Source organism: Hoplias malabaricus, chromosome 10, assembly GCF_029633855.1.
Source record: "Hoplias malabaricus isolate fHopMal1 chromosome 10, fHopMal1.hap1, whole genome shotgun sequence".
In the NCBI taxonomy this organism is placed as follows: Eukaryota; Metazoa; Chordata; class Actinopteri; order Characiformes; family Erythrinidae; genus Hoplias; species Hoplias malabaricus.
In genome coordinates this window covers 4,616,068-4,626,328 of record NC_089809.1, presented here as the reverse complement: position 1 = coordinate 4,626,328, position 10,261 = coordinate 4,616,068, and the positions used below count along the sequence as shown (strand labels likewise).

The window sequence follows — 10,261 nt, the reverse complement described above, 5'->3', positions numbered from 1 at the left end:
TGCTGGAACATTTATTTAAGTAATAAAATACAAAGAAAACATTTTCAGTGTTTCAAACCCTTATGTTTGGTAGATTATTTCTTTGTTGTAACAATGATTCTTGGCAATAAATCTTATATTGTTGGAAAGCCTGTTAATTTCCCTTTATAATGGTGCCACATTTGTAAGGAGCATGTCCCAGACTGTGAAGATATTGTTTATGTTTCTTAAATTAATTAACTGTTAAATTGCCAATATCTATTGTTTCTTCAAACCTCAATCATCCAGTCACCAAACACCAAATGAGTCAATGGCAGAATAAGCTGTTTGACTTTGGCAGAGAGGATTTGGCAAATTTTTTATGGGCGCAACCCACATACTCAGCTCTACTGCTCATCCCACAAATGCACATTCTTTACAAATGTGGCACCATTTTAAAGCAAAATTAGGTTCAGGGAGTTGGGGATATCTCAGTGCATAATGGCCAAGAGTGCAAATCACTGATGGATGTGCATGACTATCAAGCCATTGGGCTGTTTGAGAGATGCGTGTGCTTGGGAGTAATTTGGAAAATCATTGTCAGTTAAAACAGTCTGTTACTGCATTAAGAAATGCAATTTGAAACTGTATAATGCAAAGACAAAACCATATATTATTACTGTGAAAAAACAACAACAACAGCATGTTCTCAGGGCCCAAAGTCATCTAAGAAGGCCTAAAAAACAGTGGAAACCTCCTATATAGTGCTAAAGATGAAAATAATATCATCCAGACTTCACTAACAAAAAGTACAGAAATCCGCATATGTAGTGGCATGGGGATACATCAGATGATCTGCTCCCCAGGAATGCAGAGGTTTGTATATTGGAGAAACATATGCTGCCATCAGGGTGACATCTTTTTCCAGGAACTCAATATCTACTTTAACCACTTATCCAGTTCAGGGTCGCGGTGGGTCCAGAGCCTACCTGGTATCATTGGGCGCAAGGCGGGAATACACCCTGGAGGGGGCGCCAGTCCTTCACAGGGCAACACACACATTCACTCACACACTCACACCTACGGACAGTTTTGAGTCGCCAATCCACCTACTAACGTGTGTTTTTGGACTGTGGGAGGAAACCGGAGCACCTGGAGGACACCCACGCGCACACAGGGAGAACACACCACACTCCTCACAGACAGTCACCCGGGAATCAAACCCACAACCTCCAGGTCCTTGGAGCTGTGTGACTGCGACACTACCTGCTGCGCCACCGTATAATATAAAGACTTATTCTGCACACATTACAGCAGCATGGTTTTGTAGACATAGTATACATATGTTTCACTGGCCTGTCTGCAGTCCTGATCTGTCACCTGTAAAAAAACAAGTATTGTTGAAAGTATATGGCACATCATGAAGATGAGAATTAGACAACAGCAACCAAAAACTGTTGAGGAGATCAGATTTGTACAGAGGAAGAATGGACAGAATTTCCACTTGCAAAACTGCAACAATTAGTATCTTCACTTCCAAAATGGTTAAAAAGTACAATTAAAGAGAAAAGATGACGTGACCCAGTGGTAAACATGCCCCTGTACCACGTTTTCTTTGGATGTCTTCATTGGTTAATGCTCTTATACAAAAGCAACTGGGTGTATGGACTAAACAACAACAACACTACCACACTAGTGTGGTATGGTGGTGCAACAGGGTGTGTCACTACAACACAGCTCCAAGATACTAGGGTTGTGGGTTCAAACAATACCTTAGATCATTGTAAGGAGTTTGGTGTGTTCTTACTGTGTCTGCTCCAGTTTCCTTCCATGGTTCAAAAAGGTTTTACAGTTATGAGTGTGTGAATGACCTTGTAATGCTACCTTGTGCTCAATGATTCCAGTTAAGCTTCAGACTCAGACCCTGAACAGGATTAAGCGGTTACAGAAAATGAATGAGTGAATTAATTAATAATAATATAAATTATTTTAGTTATCCAACATAGTAGAAATTGGCCAAAGAATAATGATGTTCTTTTCTGTTTTGAAACTGCCCCATATGGGGTATGTCCCTACATTTTGCCCAAAGGTTCCAAGTAAGTTCCAGACCCACCTTAAACGTGATAAACAGGATAAAGTGGTAATAGAAAAATTAATTGATTAAAAGTGTTTTAAAATTATTATCTAAAAACACATTTATGTAGATGTCAAAAAAAAAAATTGGAAAAACAAAGTGGAAATAATAAATAATAAATATAAACATTAAAAAATAATTGTAATAATTTTGTTATGATTTATAGTACCAATCAAAATTTGGACACACCCACTCAGTGAGGGTTTCCTTTGTTTTGGCCCATTTTTCACATATTATGTATGTACAGTACCGGTCAAAAATCTTCTCATTCAATGTTTTTTCTTTGTTTTTATTATTTTCTACATTGTAGATGAATATGGAAGACATTACAACTATGAAGGAACACATATGGACAAAAACAACAAAGTGTTAAACAAACAAGAATATGTTTTATACTTTAGGTTCTTCAAAGTAGCCACCTTTTACTCTGATGACAGCTTTGCACACTCTCTCCCTTCTCTCACTCAGCTTCATGAGGTGAACATGGAATGGTTTTCAGTGAACCACTGTGGCCTCATCAAGAATAAATTTGTAGAACTGCTGGCCTTCTTAATGTGTTTGAGACAATTTAACCAATTAATAATGAGATGATGTGTACACAAATTTGATGGGTACTGTAAAAGCCAGTTATTATTATTATTATTATTATTATTATTATTATTATTATTATTATTATTATTATTATTATATTACAGTTTTAGCTAGTGATTATTCATGTACATATATGTAATATCTCTCGAACTTTTATTTTGTATTATTCTCCTGCCCGAGCTTGGATGTGGCGTCAGAGACATGGGTTCCAAACGCTGATGGCGGCGCATGAGAGGAATTAATTATTTGTTATATTCATTTTTCTGTATTATTATTATTAAACGCAGAACTTTTTCTCTTTGTGTTTGAACGCTGTTTTTTTTTACATTTTGAATGCGGTGAGTAGGGCTTATTTTGGAACTGTTTTAGACGTTTTATCCCCTCCATGCCTTTGCAGTGAGTGAATGTGTGAAGGTTACATTAAGTCCTCCATTTACCGCATACATATTACACTGAAACTATTACAGTATTGTCTTTATTTCTTAGAGAACTGCACTGGGAACGCTTTTGAAGAAGAGACTGTGCTTAATTAGCTCAATATTTTTCAAGAGCTGCTCCCTGGTGCTTTCATTTAATGAGGAATTCTAATCGGCGTTATTTTAAAAACACTGCGAGAGCAGCTGTTTTAAAGGCCATATACAGTGGGGGGGGGGGGGGGGGGGGGGGGAACATTATTACATGGTGTATTTGATTTGTATTTTAGTAAGACATCTGAGCTACATATGCCATCAGTGACAAAGGCAGTCTCAAACAGGCCATTTCAGATATTTAGTATTTCTTATGTCATAAATCTAAAGAACCAATCCAATCTCATTGGGTGGTGGGGCTTTTGAGCTACAGGCAAGCAATGGAGGGATGGGTGAAGATGAAGGATGGGAGTAAGTAAATAGATTCATAGATCTATGTTCATAGATAGACCTTTTATCCTGCTGGTAATGGGGTGAGAGGACATTATACAGAATACACAGCTGTGAACTGATACGTTTGGGGGACACACTGCTGCAGTACAGAATAATTAATAACATTACAAATGACATCTTATGGCCAGAATGGTCAATTAAATGTACATATACAGTTACACGAGCTTTATAAATAGACCTGTTTGTCTTTGTGCTTTGTACAATGGTTTAAAAAGTGAAAGATTTTGTGTGATTTCCAAACAGAACATGAACATACCAAGACTTTACCATCGGTTGCGTCTCACAGTAAGCAAACCTTACCTCTTCCTCAGTTTTTAAATGTATGATTTCAGAAACTTGGTGGAGACTAAGTTTCTGTACACAGAAGTAGTGTCTGAAATGTGCATAATATATCTAAAGCCCTCTTGAGGTGCGATTAAAATATACATGGGGTCCTGTGGTAATTTGCTCACGTTTACTCGCATGCACAATTAGCATGTTAGCAGTTAGCAGAATTATTTGGCCAACATCAACATACTTGGAATCTAATTTCAGACCAACCCACAATTTCATTATTCATACAGTGCACTATAAAGGCAGTAGGGGTTTGTGTTGTTTAATTAATAATATTTTTTTCTAGGTGTCACAGGTGCGGTCACTTCATGTCAGTGGTTATGGTCAGCAGGGGGTTGCCGTGGCGACAGATCCATATGTGCCTAGTCAGTTTTCAGTATTCCGGACTTCAGAGAATGACCCGGTATGGAAAAAGTACCAAGAGTGTAAATGCTCAAGTCAGAACTCTTTGCTGCTAAAAGCTCTTCACAATTTTTTACATTAAATGGTTATAAATATGTAGTCTGATGCCTTTCTTGTCCTTGATAATTCTTCCTCATGTTTTTGTCTTTCCACACAGATGTGTCATACAGAATTGCACACTGGTCAATATTACACTATTTCAGCTGCACAAACCCACACACTCTTCCCTCATGGACTTCCACCACGTTTGCAGATGCAGGTAATATTAATAATTATGTGCTGTTGATGATTTTTTTTTCTTATTGTGCTGTTAACTGTGTGTGTATGTAGTTTGCTTAAATTCAAATGGAATTGCCAGAAAATGAAGTGAAAACTTTTCTCATCAAAACAGGTGACTCATGCTTTCTCTGAGCTCATCACAGTTTGAGGAGACCACTAATCACGCTGTTTTCTGTTAACAGATAAAAACGTTTAATGAAACGTGTGTGATGGTGAGGCAGCCGGCTGTGGAGCTCATCTCTTACCTGAAAAAAGTAGACTACAACAAACCACCTCTTCGCTATTTATTCTGTATCCTTTCTCACAAAAAAAAAATAAATAATAATAATTAACTAGTTAAGGAGACATTTGTCCACTGTTGAGAAGATTTTACAGTTTGAACATCTCTTAAAGTTCAGACAAAACTGAAATAAATAACATACATACCCAGCCATTACCGTGTCTTGAGACGTCTTGCTATAACACATTGTCTCAAGATGTCTTGTTCAGCCTGTCAAGACATCTTAAGACACAGTGATAGCTGGGTATGTATGTCAGCATGGCTGTACCTTAGATTCTGTAGGAACGCTGGATTAGCCACTTCATAGAAAAGATTATAAATAGAAATTTCATAAATACTGATTCTAGGTTTTTAAACTTGAGAAATAGACTGTAAATTAACGTCCAGTGTTTTCAGTATCTTTGTCCTTGACCGTGTGTTAGATGGAGAGAAGGGATGTGGGAAGACTGTTTCTCTGTGTCATGCTCTGCATTTCTGCTACACTCAGGGCTGGATAGTCCTCCACATACCAGATGGTGAGGAATCAGTCTGTTATATAACCACCATACAGCAAATATTCATCTTTATTACTAATCAGTTATAGAAAATATGGCAATTTTGTGCAGAATTATTCCATAAAACTCATTCTCATATTTGGCTTTAGTAAGCCATTACTACTGTACTTGACATGTCTATATGTACACACCGATCTGCCATACCCTTAAAATGACCTCCAAATTCACTTATTGTACATTTTATCAACTCCACTTACAAATAGATGCACTTTGTAGTTCTGTAATGACAGTCCATCTGTTGTTTTGCATACTTTATTAGTCCCCTTTCACGATGTCCTTATATGGACAGGACCCCAGAGGTCCACCACAGAGCCGGTAGTATTGACAGAATGCCTACCAGGCCGACCTAGAAAAGGCATTTTCTCTTACTGACTGACTGACCGACTGATTGACTCCAGTTGTTGAAACGTGCATGCGTGATTAGGAAACTTATTTCACCTTCTGCTGTTAGTTCAGCCATAGTTCACAGAGAGAATTTAGGGTGGTGCTGCTACACCCTCTGCTGTTAGTTCAGCCATAGTTCACAGAGAGAACTTAGGGTGGTGCAGCTACACCCTCTGTTAGTTCAGCCATAGTTCACAGAGAGAACTTAGGGTGGTGCAGCTACACCCTCTGTTAGTTCAGCCATAGTTCACAGAGAGAACTTAGGGTGGTGCTGCTACACCCTCTGTTGATAGTTCAGCCATAGTTCACAGAGAGAACTTAGGGTGGTGCAGCTACACCCTCTGTTAGTTCAGCCATAGTTCACAGAGAGAACTTAGGGTGGTGCTGCTACACCCTCTGTTGATAGTTCAGCCATAGTTCACAGAGAGAACTTAGGGTGGTGCTGCTACACCCTCTGTTGATAGTTCAGCCCTAGTTCACATAGAGAACTTAGGGTGGTGCAGCTACACCCTCTGTTAGTTCAGCCATAGTTCACAGAGAGAACTTAGGGTGGTGCTGCTACACCCTCTGTTGATAGTTCAGCCATAGTTCACAGAGAGAACTTAGGGTGGTGCTGCTACACCCTCTGTTGATAGTTCAGCCATAGTTCACAGAGAGAACTTAGGGTGGTGCTGCTACACCCTCTGTTGATAGTTCAGCCATAGTTCACAGAGAGAACTTAGGGTGGTGCTGCTACACCCTCTGTTGTTAGTTCAGCCATAGTTCACAGAGAGAACTCAGGGTGGTGCTGCTACACCCTCTGTTGTTAGTTCAGCCATAGTTCACATAGCGTTTCTCCACTGTTCACAAGCTCAGTAGGACGGCTCAAACTTTGCCTGATCTATTGTAAAGGGAAGTTGTGGGGAGACACATAGCTGCACACAGCCTCCTTAAACTTAACATGCCTTACTCTCACCTGTTACATTAAATAAATAAGTAATTGTAATGTATGTAATGTAGTTTTATCTTTTTTGGGTAGTGGATCACTATCTGTGCTTGAGTTATACTGGCATGGAGCTGGAGTTAGTGTGTGTTGTGCTAGTGCCGTACACTTCAGTGTCACTGCTGGACTAAGAATGGTCAATGGACTAAACAGAGTCCTGTGGGCAGTTACTTGGGCAACTGATGAAAGACAAGAGGATGATTAACACAAAATATGCAGCAACCAATAAGCTGTAGTCTCTGATTTTACATCTACAAAGTGGACATATGCACTGCATTCTATAACTGCTAAACCCTGATACTTACTGTGCTTAATTTTACAAGCACATCTTGTTAAAGTTCCATAGAAACTCATGGATGCAATTACCGTGTCCTATAGCAATATACAATGTCCCCCATGATTAAGTTAAAGCTACAGTAAATATGAACACATTCCTGATTAATGCCCTTCATGTCAGACCAGTTCTGGATGAGGTGTTGTTTAAAATATTTGGCATTGTTTGTGTGCAGCTCATTTGTGGGTGAAAAACTGCCGCGAGCTTCTTCCCTCATCGTCCCGCCCTGGACGTTTTGACCAGCCTATCCAGGCCTCTCTGTGGCTGAAGAACTTCAAAACAACCAATGAGCAATTCCTTTCCAAGGTACTGTAGTCTGTAACCAGGACAACAGGGAGATAACTGCATTTATTCATCATGGCTGTGACGGCTTTTCCAGTTTAATTTTATTTGAGGATGTAAGACTAACTAGAAAAATTTAAAATGAACAAACTCGTTATTTACTGTTGAAATTTAATTTTTTGGTGGATTGTACCTTCAGTATTTCTGAAAAAGCTTATCACTCTTTATGAAAGATGTTTTATTTTTGAGCAGATAAAGACAACGCAACGCTATGTTTGGACGAAGAGAGAGAGCACAGAAGAGGGACGGCCTTTAGGAGAACTGGTCGACCAGGTGATACTCATCCTTATTCTTATCATATAATTAGTTTATAAAAACTTTGTGTAATTTAAAGTAGCTGAGTTTCACTATGAGAAAAAAATTACTCTGTTTGTCTTTGGTTCCCAGGGGGTGTCCAGAGTGAAAAGCAGCAGTGATGTTGTGGGGGCGCTGCTGCTGGAGCTCAGGCGACAGGCAGGGGGCGCCACTGAAGGAGCGTTCAAACTCGCCGTAGCTGTGGACGGAGTTAATGCTCTTTGGGGGAAGACCACCCTTAAGAAGGAGGACAAGAGTGAGGTATTTTATCTTTCCTTTTGTGAAGCTGTGCAAATATTATTTCTTTGAACTGCTGATTACGGGAGCTACTGATGATCAAGTCTGTGATTGATAAATCTATAAGCAATTAACTTAACTTCTTCAATTAACTGATAAGTTCCAAATATTTTTAGGATGCATTATAGAGTACTTTTATTTATATGAAAACAGAAGCTATGCTGCCTCTTACCTTTGCTGTATTGTATTGCAGTTCTTCAGAATGACAATATGGATCATATGAAAAGTTCAGGGCACCTAAAATAGAACATTGATTGTGTATCCCACCTGTGCTGTTTCAGATTTTCTTTTTTTCTGTCTGTTAGATTCTACCAGAGGAACTCACTCTAATTCACAACTTAAGGAAGATGTTGAGAAATGACTGGGTAAAAATGTACTCTTCAGTATATTTATTGCAACACTCTATAAAGTATGTTTTATTCTCATTGCTACTCTGTCTTTTCCCTTAGAAAGGGGGAGCTATTCTAACTACTCTGTCTCAGACCGGGTCTCTGTTTAAGCCTCGCTCAGCTTACCTGCCTACAGAGCTGCTGGGAGAGGTAAGAATATTTAAAATGCACATTACACAATTCACAATAGTATAAGCCCTGTATGCAAGAAGAATTCTGTAATTTTTGCTAGTGCTAATTTTTCATGTGGGGTGGCACAGTGGCGCAGCAGGTAGTGTCGCAGTCACACAGCTCCAGGGACCTCCAGGGTTTGATTCCCACTCCGGGTGACTGTCTGTGAGGAGTGTGGTGTGTTCTCCCTGTGTCTGTGTGGGTTTCCTCCGGGTGACTGTCTGTGAGGAGTGTGGTGTGTTCTCCCTGTGTCTGCGTGGGTTTCCTCCAGGTGACTGTCTGTGAGGAGTGTGGTGTGTTCTCCCTGTGTCTGCATGGGTTTCCACCCACAGTCCAAAAACACACGTTGGTAGGTGGATAGGCGACTCAAAAAGTGTCCGTAGATGTGAGTGAATGTATGTGTGTCTGCGTTGCCCTGTGAAGGACTGGCGCCCCCTCCAGGGTGTATTCCCGCCTTGCGCCCAATGATTCCAGGTAGGCTCTGGACCCACCGCGACCCTGAACTGGATAAGGGTTACAGATAATGAATAAAATTTTCATGTTATGAATCAGTGTAGTGGCATGTATAGATTTGAGATTATATATGAAACCTGTTTTAAACATAGTCACCACAGGTTAACTGATATTTACTGTTTATTTTGCAGGAGGGTTTTGACAGTATGGATCCCTTTGTCCCAATCCCCGTTTCTAACTACAGTGATCAGGAGTTTGAGAGCTGTTATCTGTACTATACGGACCGTAACTGGCTCCAGCATCCACACAGTGAGTAGAATATTTGTATTATGTAGTAGTATATATTTGTATTATGTTATTAGGTTTTGAAATGTAAGAAAAATATTTTTAGGTGTTTCTAACCAAGAGAAGCAAAATGCTCATGAGTAGTGTAGTAAAATTACTTAACATCAGCAGAAATAACTGGCTTTTAATGTCTGTATCTAGGCTGATGTAATGTCTGTGTCTATAATTATATTTATATATAAAATTTTAAACCTGTTATTTTCTGATTTTCTTTCTGCAGGTCGAACAGAAGAAGGAAAGAAAGAACTCCAATTTCTGAGCAACAGAAATCCCGCCGTTCTGGAAAGATTGTGTGCTTTCCTCTAATAAATATTTCCTCTCTCCCTCCCTGTCTCTTGTGTAAAATTATTCATAATACAAATTACATATGTAACAGATGTCTTTGATAATAAAAAATTATATAAAACCCTCATTTGTTACTCATTTTTGAGATGTACCTATGTTTACTTATATTTATAATATTGAATTATGTATGGTGTGTTCTCCCTGTGTCCGCGTGGGTTTCCTCCTGGTGCTTCGGTTTCCTCCCACAGTCCAAAAACACACGTTGGTAGGTGGATTGGCGACTCAAAAGTGTCTGTAGGTGTGAGTGAATGTGTGTGTCTGTGTTACCTTGTGGGCGCCCCCTCCAGGGTGTGTTCCCGCCTTGCGCCCAATGATTCCAGGTAGGCTCTGGACCCACCGCGACCCTGAACTGGATAAGGGTTACAGATAATGAATGAATGAATTAATTAATTATGTATACTATTTCAGAAAGTATTTATTAATGCATTTTTCTGTGTATTTCACACCATGTACACTTTGAATTAGGTTAATTGA

General features: G+C 39.4%; 1 protein-coding gene across 1 annotated transcript; it reads left to right on the top strand.

The window, feature by feature from the left end:
• Positions 1–2,878: 2,878 nt before the first annotated feature.
• On the top strand, positions 2,879–9,841 carry dap3 (death associated protein 3). Its single transcript, XM_066683546.1, has 13 exons — positions 2,879–3,021; positions 3,847–3,888; positions 4,223–4,339; positions 4,496–4,597; positions 4,800–4,908; positions 5,320–5,412; positions 7,327–7,457; positions 7,686–7,766; positions 7,881–8,048; positions 8,390–8,449; positions 8,534–8,623; positions 9,289–9,406; positions 9,663–9,841. Exons 2-13 carry the CDS (start codon positions 3,850–3,852, stop codon positions 9,746–9,748), a joined length of 1,194 nt encoding a protein of 397 aa, XP_066539643.1. The 5' UTR covers positions 2,879–3,021; positions 3,847–3,849; the 3' UTR covers positions 9,749–9,841.
• Positions 9,842–10,261: the final 420 nt, after the last annotated feature.